Source organism: Miscanthus floridulus, chromosome 18, assembly GCF_019320115.1.
Source record: "Miscanthus floridulus cultivar M001 chromosome 18, ASM1932011v1, whole genome shotgun sequence".
Classification (NCBI taxonomy): Eukaryota; Viridiplantae; Streptophyta; class Magnoliopsida; order Poales; family Poaceae; genus Miscanthus; species Miscanthus floridulus.
In genome coordinates this window covers 20,058,639-20,084,911 of record NC_089597.1, presented here as the reverse complement: position 1 = coordinate 20,084,911, position 26,273 = coordinate 20,058,639, and the positions used below count along the sequence as shown (strand labels likewise).

General features: G+C 43.9%; 1 protein-coding gene and 1 pseudogene across 1 annotated transcript; one reads left to right on the top strand and one right to left on the bottom strand.

Annotated features, from left to right (window-relative positions):
- The window catches only part of LOC136523414 (early nodulin-93-like), a 41,642-nt pseudogene extending 22,866 nt beyond the window's left edge, over positions 1-18,776 (bottom strand).
- On the top strand, positions 11,799-15,857 carry LOC136522580 (uncharacterized). Its single transcript, XM_066516387.1, has 9 exons — positions 11,799-11,973; positions 12,049-12,141; positions 12,217-12,318; positions 13,570-13,995; positions 14,085-14,177; positions 14,302-14,340; positions 14,431-14,526; positions 14,618-14,809; positions 15,598-15,857. The coding sequence occupies exons 1-8, from the start codon at positions 11,896-11,898 to the stop codon at positions 14,801-14,803; spliced, it is 1,113 nt and encodes a 370-aa protein (XP_066372484.1). The 5' UTR covers positions 11,799-11,895; the 3' UTR covers positions 14,804-14,809; positions 15,598-15,857.
- Positions 18,777-26,273: the final 7,497 nt, after the last annotated feature.

Sequence of the window (26,273 nt, the reverse complement as noted above, 5' to 3'; positions counted from 1 at the left end):
TCATGAGTTAATGAAACTATAAATATGAGCTTAATTATGATAATGTGATAAGGTGATGGTTACCTTGATATGATATAAGTAATATGAACTTGAAAATAATAACTATAGAACTTGAATGGTAAAACTTGACTAAACCGCAACATGGGCGAGTGGGGGTAATTTGGAGGTAAATTGCCTTGGCAGGAATGCCTGGAGAGGATTCCTGTGGGAGATACTCGCCTCGGTCACATAAGGACCGGTTCGTAGTCCCTCTCACCTAGTGAGATATTATGTACAACCACATGTCTATATGGGTAGACTTAATCTCACACCCCGTTAGATTGAAGTATAATTTCTACTAGAAGGCCGGTGTAGGCAGTGAAATATCAGGAGCCGACACGGGGATAGGTTTTCTTCCGTGGTCCGGTTAGCGTGGATGCTATGTGATCTTCCACGTTAAGCTTTTGGTTTTTGGCCATGTTCGGGCCCTTGATTTTCTTGCCTTGTTCGAGCACTAAATTTTGACCCTATTGCATCATGTCCCCTTGCATCGAACACAAATCTGATGCAATAGGTGGCTGCTATTGCATCAATTTTCAAAATATGATGCAATAGGTGGTCGTTATTGCATCGAAAATGAGTTGGATGCGATAGTAATTCATGTCGATGCAATAGGTATGATCTATCGCATCATTTCGAACATGGGATGCAATAGGTAGAAATTATTGCATCGGACACATTTGGTTGCGTTAGTATTGATTTTTTGATGCAATATGTAGGTGGTATTGCACCGGTTTAGAATATAGATGCAATTAGGAAGTACTATTGCAGCGGATTTGTGTCTGATGCAAGGTCACCTTGCGACTGAGTAGCTTGCTGGTAGGACCACATGTAAGTTATTTTTTTGAAATAAAATTGACTAACTTGAAAAAAACATCTTGCGACTGCCTAGCTAGCTAGTGGGACCACGTCTAAGTGAATCGCTAGTTGGTGGGACCACGTGCAAGTTAATTCTTTTTTGAAATAAAATTGAGTAACGTGAAAATAACACCTTGTGACTACCTAATAAGTGAATTGCTAAATTTAAGAAAAATGACACGTCTAAAAAGTGAATTATTAATTATTTTTTGAGTACTCTTATTTTTTTTAAAAAATAAGAGCTAGGACCACGTCCAAGTGAATTGCTAGTTGGTGGGACCACGTGTAAGTTAATTTTTTTTTGGAATAAAATTGACTAACGTGAAAATAATAACACCTTGTGACTACCTAATAAGTGCATTGTTAATTTAATGAAAAATGAGAAGTCTAATAAGTGAATTGTTAATTATTTTGAAAAAAATAACAACCAATGTGAGGGGCAGAGGAGTCAAACCTGTGCCCTTAGGATTGTCCAAATCATGGACAAACCACTAGTCTAGTTGCATGTTGTTGCATGGACTAGCATATTTATTCGTTTATACTATTATCTAATCATGTTTTGACTTTGTATGTGTATTTACGTAAGGAACATCTATTTTGCGCGCGCCATACCTAAACAATATATAAAATACCGAATATATGTATTATATATATTAGTAAATAAATGTATATTATATATTGATGAAGTATACACATTGATACGGTAATACGGCGGGAGCGGCCTGATGGGCCTGGTTGCCTGGATACCAGCACGCAGAGGGATATGCTCGTCTGCTCGGTACCTATCCGGCCGTCTCTTTGTGTGCGCCTTCCGTGAATACGCGTGGCCGATCTACACTCCTTCGTATCCCCCTATTGCATGTGTTGTGCGGAGTGCGGACGTGCGGCTGCGGCGGGCCGGCGACAGGCGCCGGACGACGAGCGACCAGGGACTACGAGCGATAGCATAGTTGAGTGCAGGTATACGTCTCCGGTCTCCCTATTAACCTGCTCGTTTAGTCAGGTCAGGTTTCTTTTGTGTCTCTCAATCTCTTCCAGTCTGAACGCCCTGACTCGTGCAGAACTCTGTATGTCATTTTTTTCTCCATATAGTTGGGTTTTGCAATTCATATACTCATCTATAGACATGTTATATTTATAGCGGTTAAAAAAAATTTAGACAACAGACTACTATATCTCCAAATTATGGCAACGCTTGGCTAGATGCTGACGCGACTATTTATGGCGGTGGCCTTTATAAACTCGCCACACCTAGGCCACGTTAGATTGAAAGTTTTTTCAACCTGATAAATAGTACCACTTTCGTCTTATTTGACAAATATTGTCCAATCGTGGATCAACTAGGCTCAAAAGATTCATCTCGTGATTTCTAACTAAACTGTGTAATTAGTTATTTTTTTTACCTACATTTAATACTCCATGCAAATGGCTAAAAATTGATGTGATAGAGAGAGAGTGAAAAAACTTGGAATTTTGAAGGGAACTAAACAAGGCCCTAGAAACTATTTCTGCCTCCGTAGTAGATGATGGAAATAAAATTCATGGTGAACACCTAAGTTGTTGGAGTTTTTCATATATATGTTTGTTTTTTTCTTTTGTTATGCTTGAGATAAATATTACTGTTCTTGCTGCGTATTGAAATAAAGTGCTGCCCTAATTTTCTATTTTTGTTACAATATTAATTGGTAGCAGTAGGTTGTTACAATCAATCATATTGCTATTTACTTTGCATTTGTTTCCAATCCGTAGCATGTTTATTTATCTTTGCGTGTGTTTGTCAGGTCTTCGAATCAATGTCACACCAGGGTAGTAGTTGGATGCGGCTAGATAAGGCATCTGCAGAGTGGCAACAAGGATTAACAGATTATCTTGATAGCACCTTCGGAGGCAGCTCTAAAGGAGGAACGACACCATGTCCATGTTCAGCATGTCGTTCCATGTCATTTAGAAAACGGTCAGATGTTCAGAAGCATTTGCTTCGGAAAGGTTTTGATGAAAGCTTCATCCGAGAGCAGGAAAGTATTCATCCAAGAGCAGGAAAGTATATGTGAAGGTTCGGCTATTGATGATGATGATGATGTTGATGATAGGGCTGCTACCAAAGAATTATTACATTCTATGATCAGGGGTACTATACGTGGAGAAATCGATGAGGAACAGCCAAATGAGATGGCAAAGAAGTTCTTTGAATTGCTAGAAGAGGCCAAGAAGGAGTTGTTTCCAGGATGCACGGAAGCTACCCAGATGTCTTTCATTGTCAGAATGTTTCAGATGAAGTACATGTTTGGTTGTAGTAATGCTTGCATGGAGTACGTACTTGGGTTGTTCTTGCTTATTCTTCCTAAAGGACACTGCCTCCCAGATAGTATGGAGAAGATCAAAAAGGTTGTTAGAGATCTTGGTCTAAATTATGAAAAGATATATGCATGCTATAATGATTGTGTGTTATTTAGAGGGAAAGAATATGAGGGCCTAGATAATTGCCCAAAATGTGGTGAGACAAGGTGGAAGCAGTCTAAAAAGGTACAGGATGTTGGTAGTAGTTCTGGCTCAGACAAGCGTGTTCCACGTAAAATCCTACGGTACTTCCCACTGATTCCACGGCTCCAAAGGATATATATGTCAGGGACTAGAGCATCATATATGCGTTGGCATAAGGAAGAATTGGTGGATGATGGAAAAATGCGACATCCCGCGAACTCCAAAGCATGGAAGCATGTGGATGCAACCTATGAACGGTTCGCAGAGGATCCTCGTAATGTTAGGCTTGGTCTGGCATCTGATGGATTCAATCCGTTTGGTATGTTGAATGTGTCATACAGTTGTTGGCCTGTGATTTTAATTCCTTACAATCTTCCACCATGGTTGTGTTTGAAACAGTCGTATTGGATGTTGTCGATGATGATACCAGGAGCGAGATCGCCTGGTGTTAGCATTGATGTATACTTGCAGCCTCTAATTGATGAGCTCAAAGTTCTCTAGGAAGAGGGTGTCAGAACATGGGATGCAAAGGAGAGGAAGAATTTTGATTTGCATGCAATTCTACTGTGGACAATTAATGACTTTCCAGTATATGCGATGCTTTCTGGATGGAGTACGAAAGGCAAGTTTGCATGTCCATACTGCCATACGGAAACAGACTACTTATGGTTGAAGCATGGGTGGAAGCATTGCTACATGGGGCATCGTCGCTTTTTGCCTATGGACCACAAGTGGCGCAGAAACAAGGTCAGTTTCAACAATAGGACAGAAACTAGGGAGGCTCCACAACCACTGACCGGAGAACAGGTGTTGCAACACTATGACTTTTGTTATAGCTATTTTCCAGGCAGATTGGATAACAAGACTTTTGTTAACACACCTATGCACACCCTTCAGGCTTCCATAAATTTTGGTGACTGGACACCCAAGCATGCAACGAGAAAAAGGTCCAGAGACAAGCAAATATACATACTGGTTCCATTAGGCTTCTATTAGTGGTTCCATACACAAGCACATACAGTGCTTGTATTCGGTCTTACAAAGTACCAGACATCAGCACATACAGTTCTTTCATTAGTTACTAAACTACCAACAGCACATAAAGTGCACACGTTAGTTGCACAGACCACAGCAATTCACTTCTTGTTCTTCTTGATCTTCTCTTGTAGAGGAGTCAGCACGCCATGCTCGACTTCGACGAAGAGTGTCTCGTAGCACGCATCAAGTTCGCTGCACAACTTGTAGGCTTGGCTCATGACCTGAATATTTGCAACTCTACAAGTGAGATCATGATTCTGATGTACTCTTGTCATTATGGTAGGTACGACATCGAATACTTTAGAATTCATATACAATATGTTGAATGAGGTGCCAAAATTTCAAACCCAATAACAAAGTTAGCAGTGCATACGTTTCTCTCTTCATATAAACTAGCCAATTGTTTTTAAGCATTTACATCTAAGGCTAGCAAACATTGGCTCACCAATCGATCAAAACTACTTTATCTAGCCTTTTTTGAACAATGAATAGTATATTTCCTACCAGCTCTAATCACAACCTAAACAGAGGTCAAGTCTCTTATACAGATATCTGCATGATTCTCCTAAATATGTCAATTTGATCAATATGCTCCATATTCAATCTTTTATTAATATTATGACATATCTACTGTTGGTAAAGGCTACAAAAAGAAACATGTTTATTATTTCTTTCATTTCAAACATTACCACTCTTGAATAATTTAATGAAATCTACAACTTAATAATCACGTTGCATGAATGATCCAAGTAGTACTTTACACGTACAGGAGCCTTGCCTTCTTTTTCTGTAGGGATGGCTACCTCAGATGGATCTATCCTATGATATGTGCCTCGGTTTTCATACAAGTAGTCGTTCGTGGATTATATGCTAAACGTTTGAGCTTGCTGGATAACATAAAGTCAAGTAAGAAGGAGGGGAAAGGCAGATCTTACCTTGTTCTTGCCCTTGTTGCCTGGGTTAGGGTTCTTCTTCGCCGGGGTTGGGGTCGACGACTCCCCTTTGATGTTCCTCTTCGTCGGGATTGGGATTGAAGGATCCCCTTTGATGCGCTTACCTCGGGGCACACGCACCTCCGATTGGACGTCATCGTCGTCGATGATGCAGATCACCTCGTACACGGCAAAACTGGCCGCGCGCATTGCGATGCTGGTTCCGGGCGTGGTGGCCGCGCTTGCCGCGAGCCATGGCCGGCGCCTCCGTTCGATTGACTCTGCCGCCGCCCTAGATTCACTCCGCCGCCGCCGCAGTCGCCCGTGAGACTCGAGAGGATGGGAACGGGTGGGGGAGTCACGGGAGAGTCAATGGTGGGTCAGGGGGGGTGCGAGACACGGTGGATCGCTGAGGTGTTCCTCTTCATATTCATGAATCACTAGGCTGGCCCAGTTAGGATATTGTTTGCCTGTTCTCCAACCGAGCATGCGCATTAGTCCCACATCGCGAATTCAGCGAGGTAGAGACCAGCTTAAAAGTTCAAGGCTGCAAGCTTGGTCGAACTCACTACCTGAATGACTACCAAGACCAAGCTGTTATTTGTGGGCCTGTTCTAGCCAGGCCGGCTTTGCTGGGCTGCCCTTTAGGGTTCAGCCTGGTGAGGCCGCGCCACTGGCTAGTCCAGCGCCGATATTTTTGTGCTTTTCTCCTACAATTTTTGTTTACCTTTTGAAAATCAATGTTTTTTTTAACAATTTTTGTTTAACTTTTTGAATTCAACGTGTTTTTTAACAATTTATGTTTATCTTTTTAAATTCAACATTCCAACAACATTTATAAATTTTTGAAAACAATTTCTATCGTGGTTACCGATCATGTCCAGCTAGTACCTAATTGTCATATGTCACCGAGTTTCCGATCGTGCAGTGAAGTTGATGCATCCTTTGAGATCTCACAACATGGGCGTCATACCATCAATCGAGCCCACCCTAGACACCAATTATGGAAACATAGTGATTTGATCCTCATGAGGAAGAACGCCCCCTTTAACGTTGCTCTTATTCTCATCAATGACGCACCAACAACATCGGATCTCACAACATTGGCGTCATACCCCTAACATGCCAACTATGGCCCCTGCCACAACAGATCTCAAAACATGAGTGAGGCGACAAGCACCCCAAGTCAACTCGGCAGCAAGACTATGTTGGTGTCCTGTTACCGTTGCTTCATCCCCAGCCCTGGATGCTGCCGCTACCGACGCACCAAGACTTGGAGTGAGCTAGGTTCTCATCGTGGAACTCAAATATAGCGACGAATACCACCGTGACGACACTTGCAGCCGAGGGCGCCCCACCACGAACAATGATACAAAGAGAAAAAATGCCTAAGTGAATTTGAAAATGGTTTATTGTTCCAATACAAAATCATGTACTATCATTTTATTATTTTTCTAAATATGATGTAATTATCTTAAAATTATAAAATGTAAAAAAAATCACACAAGTATTAGAAAAAGTACAAAATAAACCACACAAATACAAAAATAAATCATGTAATTAGATTAGTATATTTGTTAATTATTTTTACAAATCTAAGTATATGTCAATAAAATTTTTTACACCGTACATCGCACGGGCATATATCTAGTTATATATCATAGTTATTAAAACTATTTTAAAACCTATTTACAATTTTCTATATTTTCTCTTTATTTATTTCACATCAGGAACTGTCTTTTATTTATTACTTTTTATTATAGTCCTCATCACGTCTGCGAAACCTGGCGCTCAAAATTCCCAAATCCGCGAAAATTTCCACAGCACGCGCCCTCCTCCCGCGAAAAAACAACCTGGGCCGCTAATTACTCTCCCTCCCTAATACAGTACGGTACTAATCTGCATCATGGTAGAAGAGGAGCCGCCGCCCCAACCTAGCGGTTGTTTCCACGCATCTTCTCCACTCCGAGGCGCGAGATGACCGCACGCGCGCCGTCGTCGTCTACTACCGGTAGGTCGCCGTTGCTGCAGCCTCCACGGAGGCCGTGTACTAGGAGGTCGCCGTCGCCACCGCCTCTACAGAGGCCGCCTACCAGGAGGTCGCCGTCTCCTCCGTCCAAGAGGTTGCCGCCTCCTCCCTCCATGAGCTCGCCATCTCCTCCGTCCAGCAGGAGGTTCTCCACGCGGTCCAGCCCCAGCCCTGAAGGTGTCATAGACACACCTCATCGTCGACAAGATGGACCCGAGAAGCAAAAAGATGACCAACCCAGGTACCTATCGATATGCAGTTTATGTGTTGGTTGTAGAATTTTTGTTAATTAATTGGTTGGTCAGTTAATTAATTAATTGAACTCTGTTTACAAAAATTCAATTATCCATCATTTGTGTCCCTGTCATAAGCTGTAGAGGGTTCAAATTGCTTGTGTTGATCATGAAGGGACCGTGACGCCTAAGAGGGGGGGGGGGAGTGAATTAGGCAACTTAAAATTCTAACTCTAAACTATGGCCTCTTTTTATAACCCTAGCAAAACCTATGCAATAGATAAACTATCTAGATGTGCAACTATGGTTTTGCTAGTGTGTTGCTATCTCTACCGCAAACGTAGTAAAGTAATCAATGTAAATGCGGAAGCTAAAGAGCAAGGTAGAGATATGCAAACTCCCGTCGATGACTCCGGTATTTTTACCGAGGTATCGAGAAGCGCGCAAGCTTCCCCCTAGTCCTCGTTGGAGCCCCTCGCAAGGAATCCCTCGCAAGGGTCAAGCTCCCGGTCGGGTAACTCCGTGGATAGCCTCGGGCCTTCCCCACACGCAAGTGGGTCTCTGATGTGCCTCTCGGCAAACCTCTCCCGGATGCTCCCCGCCATCTTCACTATCAAGCTTCCGGCCGAAACACCATGGGCCTTGTTCCCTCCGGTACACGGTGGCGGCCACACCACAAAAGCGGTTGGTATGATCTCGCAAGACTTCAAGCCCCTCCGATGTACAACACTTGTGCTCACAAGCATGGGGTGGCAAGAGGTATGCAAACCTCACTAAACACTAGGCATAAACCTAGAGCAAGCGCATAAGCGGTGGTCTAATCAACCTAAGCACTTCGCAAAGCACTTATGCTAATCACCTAATAAAACACTAAGCACTATGCATGTGGAGATCACTAAAATGGTGTATCAACACCATTGGTATGTTTCCTCAGCTCCACACTTCTCAAATGGCCAGTTGGAGGTTGTATTTATAAGCCCCACTGAGAAAGTAGCCGTTGGGGTCGAACTCCCGCAATCCTGCTACTGACCGGACGCTAAATCGTTCTGACCAGACGCGTCCGGTCATCCCGATCGTTGAGCCGGTAATGTGTTGATCGGACGCTGGCCAGCGTCCGGTCGCCTGCCACCAGACGCGTCCGGTCATAGATTTGCTGCTCTGGAACCTCTCTGTACTCGATCGGACGCTGCTGTCCTGCGTCCGGTCGGTTGCCGCCAGCGTCTGGTCCAGTGTCCGGTCGCTTGTCTGCCGAGCCACTTGCCCAGCGTCCGGTCCAGCATCCGGTCACCACAGTGAGCTCATTTCTTCACGATCTTGCATACGGCTTGGTTCCAATCTTCATGCTTAGACTTTGCTTGATCTCTTGGGTCTTCTCTTGTGCTCCTAAGGTCTTGCTTGAGGTGTTGATCATCGGATCATCACGTCACCTTCATCCAAGTTACGTCTTGCACCCTATTGAACTACAAAACAAACACTTAAAATTCATTAGTCCAATTTGGTTGTGTTAGTCATCAAACACCAAAATCCAAAGTAAATGGGCCTAGGGTCCATTTTCCTTACAGATCAGTCTTCTCATGTTTGCTATTGTTCACAAGGTCCTAGTGAAATCCTTAAAACAGTGTGGATGAGGAATTGGATGTTTGCTATTGTGTAATGTGTGATTGACAACATGATGTTACAGTCCCTACAAAAATTATGTGACAATTTAGGAATTTAGATATTGGGGAAATTTGAATATGTTACTAGAAGTTTTAACATGCCATATGAAATAAAAAGTTAGGTTGCTTCTCTTAAGATTGCAGAATTTTTGACATCATGCTACAATTCACTTAAGCATTTGTGATACAGTTCCTTCTTATGGGGTCCTATTATTGGCTTTGCATTGAAAAATGTTCATGCTTTGGTGTTTCTATCTTTCAATTTTTGACAACTCAGCATGGATTTTCGAATGGTTATGCGTAGTGTGTCCAGACATAAATTGACCATATTGCAGGCATTAATTTTATATGGTTTGTTCCCAAAATTGTTAGGAATTTGCCATATTGCAGTCATTAATTGATTTTTCAATCATAAGATAAATTTGTTGAATGAAGTACACGATAGAGCTTTGCTGCCACGCTTGTGGTTCTAGTCAGAATTGATTTTTGCCTCATATGGGACAATCTTCACAATTAGAGGCTTTAAGGTATGTTTTTGATTTAATGTTTGTAATGATTGAACTCAACCAAGACAAAGGTCAGGGAACCACAAGAATTCTCTTTTGATCACATTCTCGGAATCCCACCCATCTTAATAACAGGCCTTTTATTTGTTGGATATGCTTGTCTGATATCTACTCCCATATTGGCAAGTATCTCCACTGTAGTGCACAGCTGCATCGCCCTGGTGCATTCCCTTTATTGGTTCACAGATAGGTTCCACCACATACAAAATTGTACTTGACATTGCCCGGAAGTGCCTAAAATTCACTATAACTTTTTTGTGTGTTTTAATGGCTTGTTTAGAAGTGAATTCACTAATGCCATAGTGTCTAGTTGGATGTAGTCTGCTTATATTCTTGCTAATCTATACTATGCAAACATCCACTTTCTTCTGTGTAATCAGACCAAGAGATAATGCACTTGTTGCAGGTATTTGTTATACATAGCACTTGCAACTAACAAATTTTGACATTGACAAAATGCTATCCACTGAATTTTGACATTTGGCACATTGTTCCTGTCATTGCTCTAACTACTGGCATACACTACGTAGCTTGAACATCCATACATGATATTTGAGTATGAGCACATTGTTTATTCATTTAACAAATATACATGTGCATCAATTAATTTATTTCCTGACAATTGTAGGAAAACACGCAAGAAAACGGGATATGCTTGGCAAGTACTTATTGATTTCTTGGGGGGACCCAAGGACCAGAAATGTGCCATATTGGACATTGACCGTGCTAAAATTACCTTTGGCCACTTATTGAAGTTCAAAGTTAAGATGGGTTATTCTGCGAGGGACTTCATGTACTATTTCAAGAGATGTGGCAACGATACAACTTTGCTGCAGCGTATAGATTACGAAGAAGATGCATTAGCAATGGTTGAAGATTGTATAGAAGAGAAGAAAATTAGGTTAGCAGTTTCAGAAACTGTCCAAGATCAGGAAGGAGAAGATGCAATAACACCGATTAAGCAACGTAGTACACACGAGGAAGTTAGTGAATATGAAATTATGAATGAAGACATTGATGTGTACAAGGTGTGGTTTCAGGAGCTGCCACAGGATGAAAACAACCCAGGTACTAATGTACTAGAAAAATACATCTCAATCATTTTTAGGTACAGTTCTCAAACTGACACTATATATATAACATCTATATGCATCTCGCAGAATTTAAGGATGACACCCGGTTGAATACTGTTGCAACATATAAAGAATGGTTGAGGAGGGAAGGGCTTCTTCAAGATATATGTAATCTAATTTTGTTTTATCTTGGCATTAGTGGAAGCTTTAATATATATATATATATATATATATATATATATATATATATATATATATATATATATATATATATATATATATATATATATATACTCCATTGTAACTGTGTACTTTCACTTTTTTGTATGTGCAGATACATATTTAGATGATGAAACCATTGAAGAAGACGGAAGTGGTGACAATAGCGCAACACCAATGCAGTTTCCCGCTCATGCTCGTAGGCCAAAGGCCTCGTGTTCATACATTACTATAACATAAAAATGCTGATTTATAATGTTAACATACGTTCCATTTTATAACATCAATTTTACAGTAGGGGTTGGCGACAAGAGAAAGATTGGGCGTGGAACCTTGAAAGGTTTATCGGTCGAAGCTAAGAGATTTAAACTTGGCACTGAGAAACTTAGTATAGATTTCTCATCCACAAAAGGCGGTCCTATAGGAGATAACTATCGCTCGTTCGTTGATGAAATAGTTTGGTTTACAAGACAAAGGACTCCACTTATTGGAGTTAAAAAGTGGGGAGATGTCAAGTAGATTGTTAAAGATAAAATAGCACGAGATATAATGGTACGTTACAGTCTTGCTCCCGCATATGATAAAATAATTCTTTGTAATATCTTATTTGTTCACAATTTGTTGGTATCCCTTTTCTACAGGTTAGGTGGAACATTGAGACAATGATGATGAGAAGGCTAGGATATGGAAGATTGCATAGTATCGTTACAAAGGATGGCGAGCTCAATTCAGTGCCACATACAAGGCATACAACAGTTATCATGAAAGAATGAGACATAAGCCAGATGATTTGGACATTGTGGAGTGGCACTACTTGGTGTTGTATTTTGGAAGTGACAAATTCCAGGTTCCAAGCCTCTGACATATATGTGTTTATTGTCTGTATTTTGTAGTGCAACTAACATATTTGTGTTTATATTAGCGATTAAGCACCACAAACTCTAGCAATTCCCAGCATCGACAGACAATACATCTTACAGGATCAAAACCTTTTTCACAAGTTAGTCATAAGCAGGTAATGATATGGAACCTAATCTTCTTCTTTTATTTTTTACCCAAACAGTAACAATATTCAATTTTCACATCTTAGAGAAACCTGGAGACTGGTGAAGAGCCAGATGCTTTGACATTTTGGAGGAGTACACGCACCAAGGAGGGCCGATGGTCTTCTGATGCTGCTAAGGAAATATATGTAAGTGCTACTTTGTTCATTAGTACTTAGTGATGTTGCAATTATATATAACATAATTATTATATTGTTAGTTGTACATGCCCTGATTGGGTGATAAAAGGTCATCATCTCCTTGTCCTTGTGTTCGGTTTGGCAATCCTATCTTTAGTTTCTTATTTATGCTATTTTCAGTTTTCAGCTGTGCCACCTGTTCTTTTTGGTATAGCAAGTTTGGATGAGCCAAATGCTTCCAAACTTTTTCTGTGGTCTCCTGATAGCATATGGTAGCTGCTGTAATTTTTGTAGAATTTTCTATGCAAGTCTTGTATATGGTCTTTTATGCATCCTTGTATCTATTTAAATTGAGAAAATTATCAAATAATTTTATTTTATGATGGCCATCATATTTTCTGGTGTCCATGAGTTATGTATGTTGCCATGATATGGTTGGTATGGTCCAAATGTAAGTTTGGAACATCGTTATTTCTTTAAGTGAGATGTTGGTCCCATCTGGACAGATCTGGGGACTTAGAGAAGTTCACCTTCATAAGTTGGTTTCCTGGGAAACTTGTGAATACCAAAGTCGAAGATAATTGTCATATCTAGCTGCTGTTCAAATTTGAGGTCATTTGGCCTACTAGTTTCAAAGTTACAGCTGTTTGAAGTTAGCTCCCAGTTTTTTGTTGCTCTCTGTTTCAGCAGAGTAGTTTCTGTAATTCTGCTATTTCGAAGTACTTAAGTTCTGAATCATGGTTTGATGTTTGAAGATGAAATCTGGAGAATTTTATAAGCTTTCCAGAATGTCCTATTGCAAGTCATTTGGACTTGTATATCTCCAGATATGATTTATTTTCTGTACAGCTGTTGCATACCCAGATTTCTGGGAACTTGCTGGAAAGCAAGTTGCTTAAGTTAGGTGCTTTATGTAGTTAAGTTATGTTCTTTAAAGTGATTTGAATAGAGCTGGGCTACTCGGTAAACGAGTGTCCAGTGATGTATGTTCTCATAACATGTTTTATTCATTTATCTCCAATGTCATACATATCTCTGAAATGCTAGCGTTCAACTGTCCATTGCTTTCTACCTCTCAACATGCTTTGCTAGGAATCATATTTGCATGATTAACATGGACTTGGATTTTTTAGGAAGTAATCAGTACATGAATCTAACTGATATAGTTTGATTTCCAAAGTATCCATTTTACCTAATTCTTATTATACTTGAACTGCTACTTGCTAAAGTTGAAAACACTAATTGTGTTCTTAAATTTAGGCAAGCGCCTTCTCCAAAATTGTAGAGAGAATTGAGTTGGAAGCTTCTGTGATTTCAAAAGAACAAGAAATGCACATTCTTCATGAAACCTACAAGGAAACCACTGGATGCAGGAGCAGGAAAGGTCCTGGACATGGATACATGGCAAAGTATCCGACCCGAAGCCAACTTATGAATGAACGAATTGAAGAGCAAGCTCGTGCATCTGCATTAGCTGCAGCAGCCCAACAGAAGAATATTGAGATGCAAGCTAAGGTAGACAAGTTAAAAGAACAGCTTACCGTTCAAGCCGCTGAGAGGGAGAGCAACAAGGAAAAAATTCAGCAGCTGCAACATCAACTGGAGAGTACAAGTAGCAAGATTAGAGAAGAACTAAGGCAAGAGTTGTTTTCACTAATCAAACAACAGAATCATGCACCGCCTTTGGTACTAATACTACTTCTTAATTGTTACCAACATCATTGATTTTAGTAAAGCTTGATTGCTAATGTTTCTCCTTATAACTCCAATGCTAGAATGCTGCACCAACCACAACAGCCCCTCAGCCTGCAGAAACAACCATTCATCCTTCAGAATTCACGACCAATGCTACTGGTATTGAAAATATGGTTAGTGGAAATGAAGGTGCAGATTTAACACAGGTATTGTTTTTTTTATGAATGCAAACCGCAATGTAATGGATACCTACATTTAATCTGACATAATATGTGAATCTTTTTTTTAAATACGAAGGCTGCTGTTAGTGCAAATGAAGTTGCAGATTTAGCACAGGTACTATTTTTTGATAAATGGAAACTACAATGTAATGGATAACTACATTTAATCTTGAGGTAATTTGTGCATCTTTTTTTAAAAATGAAGGCTGGTACAGAATCTGCGTTGGGCATACATAATGCACCTTCTAATGGGCCTGCTGTTGTTCCCACTCCCAGCCAAGGACCAGAACAAATGCAAAAGGTAATGTACTTCAAAAATATCACCTGTACTTGAACAGATTCTTAGAATTGCTAAGTGGTGATTGCTCCTTCAAATCTTCTGGTTTTTGCAGACTGTAGCAGACAGTGAATTATTGAGCAATAAGATGAGTATCCAACCTAGTCGCCTCACTCGTAGCAATGCCAACATATTACTTTTCCCAAATGACAGAGGCAGTAATGAGACTGTGAAATTTATTACTTCACATACACTGAGGAATAATGCTGCAAATAAAAAGCGAGTTACGAGAAAGAAATGAGGAAAGGTATGAGCTATACATGAATCAGGTGTCATTTTAAGTTGTTGTCCAGATTATTAACATTAACTTTGTTCACTTATACATGAATCATGTGTCATCTTACTTATTATTTTAGGCAAAGAAATATCAGTGTCAAAACTATAACCCTTTGTTTGCTCTCTGGAAGACTAAATTCAGTCTCAAAATAAAGATAGAACATTTATTGAAATGTTGCTCCCGTAGGCTGTAGCAATTGTTGACAGGAATATCAATCAACATATAGTTGTCACCAAATGGCACTGTTAGTTGTGTGTGTGTTGAAGTAGAAACCAACAAACTTAGAGCTTTCTGAACTCTGGCCTGCAGCGAGAGCCCAGCTCCTCTTGCTGAACTCGTGCTGTAGGGCGAACAGCAGTGCATGGTTAACATATTATTAAACTTGTATGCTAGAATAGGTAGAGCAAAATGGATAATGTAGTCACTAGTATTTTTGGGCTGACTGTAAACTAGATAATGCGGCTGCTACTCACAAAGCAAATGAACTTTCAATATGAACTGTTACCAGCAAAGTAATAGATGGGCATTTAGTTTCTATTTAGAAAATTTCAGTTGTAGTTTACAGCAAAGAAATACATGTCCTTGCTGCTGTTGCTGTTGCTCAAACCTGCAGAAAGTGTCCAATGTTAATCAACTCCCCTGTTCTCATGTAAACATGAGTAAAACCTTGATTAGCATCTACCATGTTGTCTATGTTTGATTCCAACTGTGTGATCAACTGTATATATTACTAATGCATGTCATTTTGACTTTTTTAGGAAGATCAACCTTGAGGGAGTCTTGGCAAGATGAAATGAATCAAATATTGTGCAACGAGAAATATATCATGTTGATCTGTGCTAAGAGACATGTATTTTTGTTTATGATTGCCTATTTGTAGCATAAGTTAGTGGTTTGTAATGCAGTTCGACTTTGCAATTACCTATTTGGAAATAGGAAGTCATTTGACTTCCTCACATTGTACAAATTATTGAATGCTTATGATCCAAGTTATTAATATGATTGCCTTTTTGTGCCATTGAATTTTGTAATTTTATGAATTTCTGTGCAATGAATTCGATGCAATAATTGGTTGTCCTTCCAATCTCATGTCGATGCAATAGTTTGTATTGCATCAAAGCTCATGTCGATGTGATAGTTTGTATTGCATCCAACCTCATGTCGATGCAATACTTCGAATTGCATGGAACATAACGTCGATGCAATAGTTCGTATTGCATCAAACCAAAATGGTGATGCAATAGAACCACTTGCATCGAATCAAAATGGCGATGCAATAGATTATATAGCATCGAACCTAATATGGATGCAATATAGTCTATTGCATCGAACGATAGCCGTTGCAATAGATGTATTGCATCAACATGATTTGGATGCAATAAGCTATTGCATCTCTCAATTTTGATGCAAGAGACAACGGATGGACAATGCAATAGCTGCTTCTCGCATCAACCACAAGTAACCGATGCGAAAGGCTATTGCATCAAGACCACTTGCATCGGCTGGCATCAAACGAGAAATTGATGCGAAACCGAACTATTGCATCTATTTTAGACCTATAACATCAAAAATTTGACGGTGCAATAGGGTCAAAATTTAGTAGTGGAGCCATGTTTTCTTTTGTCATGATTTGGTATCATCACGTTGGGAGGATTTGGTATCTTCCTGATTTTTGTGTTTTCAACCCCTGAGAAGCCGGGGTAGAGTTATACGAAAAATCTAGGATACCTCCCAAGCAGGTACGTGATCTCGTTAGACCTGTCTAAGCCATGACGATGGTGTCGGACTGTGTCTATCTTGTGGGGAAATTTGTACACCTCTACGGAGTTTACTAAATCTATTCGAATAGCCACGTCCTTGGAATGGGCAAATGCTAGGATGTGATACTATGATTAGACTTCTACAATTGTGATAATCTGGTAAGATGTATTTTACTAATTCGGTAATTATAATGAACAACGAGAACTGGTGAGAATGGTAATACTCTGCCAGGATCCAACCTATAATTATAACTACTTCACCCTACTACTTTCACCTTAACCACCATCACCCACCTCCATATATAGCCTTCTCTATCCACCTCCCTCCACCCAAAGTTTAGGGCTTGCTGAGTACTTTGTGTACTCAACCCCCTCCATTCGATGTTTTAGGAGAATAGCTACAGGAGCACCTACCTGGAGCTACGCAAGGATAGGATACTCGAAGACGGAGCCATATGAGAGAGCTACGCTAGGACTATGACGATTGGGATATAGGAATGCGCTTAAGGAATAAGTCTAGGGTTACGTCCGCACTCCAAGTTGCCTATAGGAATGGAGCCACGTTGACTAAGGACTGCTGTCTTAGAACTCTGATATACGATAGAAGGCCAGTGGCCCAAACTATGTAAACCCGAACCATGTAATGTGTTTTTCCATTAGCAATAAAAGTATGGTTTTTGATATCAACCTTGTTCGAGTTGTGCGTATCAGCTATTGATCCAGGGACTGATATATGATGCACAGAGAACCCTAAGTTAGGGGGGCGGACATACGGTCCGCTAGCCACGCTGCTCAAGACACCATCACCGCACCCTGCTTGCCGTGCCGCCGCTACGGACGCCATCATCGCGGCCGCGCGCCATTTGCACCTGCTCACGCACATTGTTGTAGCAGCCTCACGACTTGCTCGCCTTGCACCCACTCCCGTACTCCCGCCCACCCATGCATGCTGATGCGCTGCTCACACAACTCACAACGCCCGCACTCGCGTGTGTCGTCGTGTGCGCACACCGTTCACCGTTGCCGCAACCACGACACGTGCTCGCAGCGCACCCGTCCGCGCGCGCACTCGCGAGCTTGACTGGGCTGGCCAGGACGGCGGGATAGCATGGAGGAGGCTGAACCGCACGAGCGCGAGGCGTTTCAACGAGTTCGTGGCCACGAACAAGTCGCCATGCTGCTCCACGAGCGCCGTGCTTTTGTCACCGTCCGGCGTCCCCTTTTGTCGGCGGCGGCGGCAAGTCCACCTCCACCTCCATGGCGGCCCTCGCCACTGCGGACGTGACCCACCCGACGATGTCCCAGGCCACGGCTCGAGTTCGCTCGCAGCGGCCGGGACCGAGGCTTGAGCCTCGCCCGGTCCCGGCGTCCGCGGCGGTTGCTCACGAAATTGTTTGGCTTGGGCTCGTTCGTTGTTGACGGCCACGCCACCCTTGCTCGTCGTCGGTGTTGGTGCTCCTCGCAGCCCTGTCCACGGCAGTGGATGGGCTCCTCCACACACGCACTGTCCATGTTGCCCGGGGACTCGAGGAGAGGAGCCGAACAGTGGGTGAAGTGGGAGAGGGAGAAAAGGAGAGGGTGATATCCGTAAAAAAGGGGGGCCACTCAGCGCTGTCAGGTGACACAGAGTCCACGTTGGATGCTTACATGGCTTGCCACATCAGCTCTATTATTCAAATGATGGGGTATGGACCTCTGGTAAACCACTTCAAAAATTTAAGGACTAAAAAAATACAGTTTGAGAGTTGATAGACCTATATAACACCCCACTAAAAGTTGATGAACATACGGTACATTTATCTCTAACTAAAAATACAACTAACCTAATCCTAAGTAAATTGAACCCTACAACCTAACTAAAAATAACTAAAATAGCTACAACTAACTAAACGTACAACCCAACCGTAAAAAACTAAACCTAAAACTCAAACTATACAAACTAATGTACAACTTAAACTAACCCTAACATTGCTAACCATAAAACTAAATATACTAAGAAATCGAACTAAAAAATAATAAATAAACATTAATAAACTACCTAAATAAAATAAGTAATATAGCTAAACAGACTAAACTAACAAAATAAACAAAACTAAACTAAACTAAAAAGTAATATAGCATTGCTTGGCGAGGGCAAGGTTGTGGTCGACGGACGCGGAGGTCACGGTGTTCGGCATGGTGATCCCGAGCGCAGAGCTAGCTAGTCGCTCTCAGTTGTAATGACTGATGAGTATAGAAGTGCCGAGGAAGATGGGATGCAGGAGACGCTGGAGCGGGCTGTCCATTTATAGGAGGCGGCACAGGTCCGGTAAACTATCGGCGGGCACGGCAGCCGGTGGGCGCTTCGTCACCGCGGCGGACGTGGTTTTGGGGCCCAGACGAAACGCACGTCCGGATGGCCGGATCACGGTTTGACAAGGCGCTGGGCGCGCGCGCGGGGCGTGAGCAGAAACGGTGGTAGCCGCCCGCGCGCGGTTCACGTCCTCTCGGCCACGTCCGCTGCACACTTTCCTATCAGTATCACTCGCTGGTGTGCTCTCTGCTCTGCTTGCATGCTGTTTGTTTGCATCGCCTCACGAGATGCTGCTGCCTTCTGTGTCGGTTGCCGATCGAAACGAAACCTAACCATTGGGACGTACGTGGTTTTGATTGGAAAAAGGAAAGTAAAGCCTGTAACACTTTGAACTGTATAAACAAATTAAACGTGAGCAGGCTCAAATGGAAAGGTAAAAAAGACATGATTTTTCTTCTGTTTCTTAATAGTAAAAAACAGGCACTCGTTTTCTGATGATAACAATTCTGTATATGTGATGTGAGGACGAGCTTATAATCCTTGTCACAGGGCTGGCCACAGGGTGCGGGGAATTAGGCAAGGTGTTTTTCGCTTGCTATTAGACTAGGTGCATATGTGTACTTTGGTTAGTCCACGAGGCACTTTTTTATCTATCTCATGTTCTTTTTTGTTATTTATTATTTTTCTTTGTCTTCGTTGCATGATGCGTTGAGTGAAGGGTTTGTACCTGTGTTTTTTTAAAAGAAAATTACTATAATAGTTTCTAGAAATAGATTATCTTATGGTGGCCGGTGACAGGGACAGAGCGGTGAGAGCAGGGCCGGCCCTGAGGGCGGGCGAGCGGGGCGGCCGCCCTGGGCCCCCGATCCCATGGGGCCCCATCCCAGGAATACCGTATTTAAGGCTCAGCAGCGAGCCAACGAATAGTCTGCGCTGTTGCTAACCTGCAGGTACACCACTCTACAACAACCTGACGATCCTCATGCGAGCTACTTTGCGAACTCCATCTGGTGGACCCTGAGCAACCATGTTAACTAGCTTTCTTCATCTTCTCCTATTAAACAAGACATGAAAGCCAGAGCAATTTGCTAGTTTCCTTCACTATCTTCTTGCCTCTTCAAAGCGCACATGATTATGCATGCACACGTACAGTAAAGCTTACATGCTTCCTTTATTTAAAAAAAATATTTTGTACAAAATCTCATCAAATAGAGAAAAGAAAAAAGTGAGCATGAGTAGATGAATTAATACAATCTCGGAGAGATCTATATGTAAGTTTTTTATAAGAGTAATTCAAGCGTAGAGATCCAAACAAGATGGTGATGGTTGACTGATTATTGTCGAGGGACTAGAGTATCTATCATAATTAATGACTTCGAATCGAGAACATCATAATAAAATTTTAAGGTATTTTATTATATATGAATAGTTTTTTTTCTTCTGAATATCGCTTTTGTATATATAACTAAGCGTTTATCATTAACAATTTATACGTATAAGTGCTTAGTTCATGTGTATATAAGGGGCCCCTAAATTTTGGTTTCACCCTGGCCCCCTAAAAACACAGGGCCGGCCCTGGGTGAGAGAGAGAGAGCGCGCGCGCGAGGAAGACGAAGCGGTAGATATTTCATGGCCTGTCGGCCAGCGGGGCGCCGATAGAAATCCATTGGCCTCTAGGCAGCCGATATGGCCCACTGGGCTATCGTATCCAGACCTGCTACAAGCCTTGTTGGCTTCTGGACGGCCGATAGATTCTTGTCGATTCCAGTTGCCGATAAGGTGCCTATCGGCCCTCTAGTCGCCGACTGGATATTATATTTGCAATTTTTTCTAAACAAATGCTACATTTGTAATTAATCATTAAAAAATAATATTTTTTTAAAAAAAATTCCAGCGCGCCCAAACTGACTCCGCCAGCTGTCTACGACACTTTGCAGAACAGTAACGCCTGTCAGTCGTTTAGCAGTTACAAGGCACAGCTGCCTAACGGGCACGGCACAGCCTGATGGCCACAGCAGTGAGTAGTGACCGACAACAGAAGTTAACAGCTTCTCTTCTTCAGACTTCACCCCACTCGCGGCATGCAGACAACAGGCGTCTGAAACTCTGCAAGCAATGGCCGGGGCTGTGCTTACGAGACAAGACAACCTGCCTTTTGCGGTACCAGGTAGCCTGTTTGCAGATTCTCACGAAACTGATTTTGCTTCCTCGGTTGCCCAATCCCCAAACCGAACCGGCGAACCATGTCGGTGTCGGCACGTGGTTTAGTTTGGGTAACAAAATACAGGAGGCAGATCTTGCAGGGTGCTAGCCTAGCCTGTTCGCTTGCTCGTAAACGATCGTAAATTTCCAGTCGAGAATAATGTTTTTCTCTCGCACCAAACCAGCTAGCAGTAAATAATCCACGATCGTTTACGGACTCCCGAACAAGCCTCTTCGGCGTCTGCGTGCTATGCTACCAAACTACTGTCAGGAAATAAAACGCCCTGCACCACTGTACGTTCGACACGGTGCATCGGACACATGTCAACGGCTAAGTAGCAAGTCAAGCTACTGTCACTGCCTCACTGCTCTGCAACCTATATAACCACATAAATCACTGGTTTAAGGTAGGAGCAAATGAAAAAGACCCCGTATTATCAGGTCAGCCAGCGCTGTAGCTGCATGCTTCCAACTGTAGACAAATGCGAGCGGTAGGTACTCAGACCGGGGAGTTCATGGATACAGGTAAAAGGAGTGGCATTTAAATTTTATCGTGTTTCCTTTTAGAATCCGTTTGATCCTTGGAATTGAATTTATTCTAATAAATTATAATTTAGGCGCATATTAATTAAGCTAATAAGTTGGTATATGGAATAAATTTGTATACTATTGTTAGCCATGCGAGAGAGATTCTTATATGTTGTATTTCTACTTTAAGGAAGAGAGTTAAAGACCATGTTACAAGTTGTAGAGTAGGAAACTTACCATGCTGATCTATAGAATCAATTTTGTCGAGAGCCTTTGACGGGACCTAGGGTTAGGAGGAGACCCTGGCGGTCGCCCCCAAGCCCGCGCCGCCGCCATCCCGGCGCCGGCGGCCCCCTCCCCCTCCCCCTCCTCCCCCCTCCCTCAACCTCCCTGCTTCCTCCCCAGCCACCACAAGCCCAGCCCCCACCGCGCTTGGAGGATGCGCCGCCACCTCTTCGAAGCAGCCGACGGCCCCCTCCACTCCCGACGCCTCCGACCGCTACCAGCCGCAAGCGCCCCAGCAGAGCGCAGGCGCTGACGCGACATCTGCCCCCTTGCCCCCTACGCCATCAGGGCCGCCTGTCGCCGCCGCCGCGGCCTCCTGAGTGCCTGCCGCCGCTGCATCTGGCGCTCCACCGCCCCCTACGCCATCGGGGCCGGCTGCCGCCACCGCCGTGGCGTCCTGGACGGCCCGTCAGCCGTCGATGCTGCATGCCAGCACAGGGAGCGCTGCCCCGCCGCCATCGACGGCCTTCTCAGATCTGCGCTGTCTGGGACCAAGTCCGGGCCTTCTGGGTCCACGGGCAACCACCGACCAAGCCAACCACCGACCAAGCAAGGTCGATGAGGCGCCATCGGCCACCCCTAGCTCGTCCCCCTGTCACCGATCGCGGCTCCGTTCTTCAAGGGCTGCTCTTTGGGAGGGCGCATAAAGCGCCGTTGGTGGGCGGACGACAACGGTGAGGAGTCTGACGATGACCACCAAACAACCTATCTGGATGTCATGCGTCGCCCAGCGAGGCCAGTCCCTGTGTCCCCACCACGTGCCCAGACTCACTCAGTTCAGGTTCTGAGCCGTGGCAGAGTGGATGCTGGACAATAGGGTGCTGGGCGAAGGCAGAGGAAACACTGCCGGCCGCACCCCATCTGATGTACGGCGTGCCTGCTCGGCCAGTGGATGGATGCGTCCTTGCCTATTAGTGCCTCGGGCGCCGTGGAAGGGCCTCCGTCCCGAACACTGAGGGGTGGCCGCTGAAAGGATCAAGATGCCCAAGAGGGGGGGTGAATTGGGCTAATTCTAAATTTTCTTGCAATAATCAAATCCTACGGATAGCCCAATTAACCCCTTGTGCCTAGAAAAGTGTTTCTATCAAATCAACGCACAAATGACTTGCACCCTATGTTCCAAACTTACTGTAGCATAGCAATTCTAAGAATGTAAAACAAGTATTGAATTGCTCAAAGTAAATACTCAAAGTAAATAGAGAGAGAAAAGAACGCGGCGATGTTTTGCCGAGGTATCGGAGAGTCGCCACTCCCCACTAGTCCTCGTTGGAGCACCCGCGCAAGGGTGTAGCTCCCCCTTGATCCGCGCAAGGATCAAGTGCTCTCTACGGGTTGATTCTTCGACACTCCGTCGCGGCGAATCACCCAAAGCCGCTCACAACTTGAGTTGGGTCACCCACAAGCTCCACCGGGTGATCACCAAGCTCCCAATCACCACCAAGCCGTCTAGGTGATGGCGATCACCAAGAGTAACAAGCACGAACTCTCACTTGACCACGCAAAGCCTAATGAGAAGATGGATGCACACTTTGCTACTCTTGATTTGCTAGTGAGGCTACTCTCTTTGATTCTCAAATCACAAACACCTCACTAGGACCTTGCTCTTCTTGGCACTCACAAACGTGTTTCTCAGCTGTTGGAATGAGCAAAAGTGACTCCACTCATGAGTGGAGCTTCTATTTATAAGGCAGCCTGAAAAACGAACCGTTATGAGCTTCTGCGGGGTGACCGGACGCTCCGATCGTTTTGACCGGACGCTCCGGTCAGTTCAACCCGCAAACAGTTTTCAAGTGATGACCTGACGCTGTCAGGGTCCGGTCGCTCTTGGATGCTTATTGTAAACGACCGGACGCTGGATACTCAGGGTCCGGTCACCACTGACCGGACGCGTCCGGTCGCACTTTCTCAAGTCTGGACCCTTACTGGAGTCGACCGGACGCTGGCCCTCTGCGTCCGGTCACACGACCTTCCAACGTCCGGTCACACCAGACTTGTTCTCCTCAGTCAAATGAACTGACCGGACCCTGCGGCCAGCGTCCGGTCGCACCGGAGCCAGCGTCCGGTCAGTATTTGACCCTCCATTCACTTCCAACTTTCGATCATATGTGAATGAAGTTTGCTCCAAAGGATTTTAGGCATTCATAGGAGCTACCTAGAGCTAGTTTTCACAAGTGTGCACCACACCTAACTCACTAGACTCAACTAGGTCAAGCTACCCGTTCATACCCCCCTTCATAGTACGGCCAAAGGAAAAAAACAAAGTCCTAAACTACTCTAAGTGTCTCTCCAACTTCAATTGACACTTAGAACTAGTTATCCTTAACCTTGTCGTCCATCCTTTGAAAACCGAAACGATTTCCATCGTAGGGGCATGACAACCTCGATTGCCCAATCGATCTCCATTACCATGACCTAACTTAATTGCCTCTACAAAACACACGTTAGTCATAGTAATCTTGTATTGACATTAATCACCAAAATCCACTTAGGGGCCTAGATGCTTTTAATCTCCCCCTTTTTGGTGATTGATGGCAATACCACCTCGAGTATATTAAAGAGTGAGGTTTTTGAAGGGCTTGGTTCATATAAGCTTTTGTCGTTAAGAACAAGAGAGTTAGGCAAGCTTATATGACCCAAGTCAACACAATGTACTCAAAGAATATGAATTAAGCATGAGTACAAGTAACAAAGCTCATTTGCTTCGAAGTATAAACGTGGAAGCAAAAACAAATAAGCATCACAAGTGATATGACATATAGATAATGCAAAGTAGAAATCACACATGTCAACTATCACAATCACGTAGATAGCACTATCACATATATATAATAGTATGCATGAAAGTAAACACACGAATGCATAAGTAATAGTGTATCACACAAATAAAACTCCAAATGTATATAATAAACTAATACTAGATAACTAGCTCCCCCTAAAACTCACTCCCCCTGAGTCTACATACTCAAGCCCTCTCCCCCTTTGGCGTCAAACACCAAAACCTAAGGGTCGGTCGGTGGGGCTGCAGCGGACGAGTCGGGCGCTGAAGTACGTGGAGCAAGATGGAACTGGGCGCCATCATCATCTGACCCTGAGCTCTGAACTGACTGACCCTCTGAAGTAGGAAGTGTCGCTAAAGCGGTCTGGGTCTGAGCTGGGGCTGGTGCTGCCTGTGAAGCTGCAAGTATGTCTGTCGTAGGATCGGACGAGGCGACAGACAAGGGGAGCCTCTGAGTAGTCACTGCGACTGGAGCTGCTGTAGACGGACCGGCGGTATGCATATGAGGCGGAGTAGGCATGCCGGTCAACTCGCTGAAGGATGCTCCAAGACTCTTGGAGACTGACGTCTCTGGCATGAATAGCGAGGAAGACTGCTCTGGTGTGAAACCCGTCTGAAATGGAGTGAACTACGGGGCTACCACAGGTGAGGCTAACCACTGGGACACCTGTATAGGTGGTGAAGCAAACTGAGCTGGAGGCTGTCCCTGACTCTGGAGCCCACTAGGCTGTACTGCTGGAGTCGTCGAAGTGGTAGGAGGCTGTGCAAGCTGGGGTGAAGGCTATGGCAGTGGGACCCCAATGGCTGTCACTACATGCTGCATGAATCCCATGAGCTGCTGCTGCATAAGTAACTGCTAGTGCTGAAGGAGCTGCTGCTGCCGCTGGAACTCGTCCTGACGAGCCTGAAACTGTGCGAAGTTGGCAGCTGTCTCCTGTGCTTGTCGTGTCTGATCCTGCTGCATCCGCTCAAGAATAGCAATGAGAGCGGGGTCTGTCTGCGCAGCAGGTGGAGCAGAACTGGAGCTACCGGCCTCTGCATCGTGTCTGCGTGGAGGCATCTGAGGTATAGGCTGGTAGTCATCGTCAGAGCTGTCACTGTACTCGCTCACCTCCTGCTGTGCCTCTAGCTCCTCCTCCTCAGTGGTTGCAATCCCTCTAATGATCTCATCCTGCTGAGCTGTGGACTCTGGCACGTCGGGACGACGGCTAGGCTGTCTGGGTGCCTGAGGAGTGGTGTGCCTGATCCTCTATGATAGGTTGTAAGCTAGGAACTCTGTGGTGGCACCTGTATACTCATCCATCATGCCAGGGGGCTTATTAAGCACTACTCTGCAGATGAGGAACGTGATCCAGTGAGCATAGGGAAGCTGCCTGCGACCCTTGAATCCCTCAGCTATAGTATCCTCCATCTCTGAAAGCAGGAGATCCCAGATATCAAATACTGTCTGCTGCATGATGGCATTAAGAAGCCAGAGCTGTAAGCGAGTCAGGCCCTCCCTGTGTCCCAACCTAGGAAGCAGTGTCCTCCTGATGATGGCCTCTAGTACCCTAGCTGTAGGAGTCAAGTCACTGGGGTTCCTGCTCGACC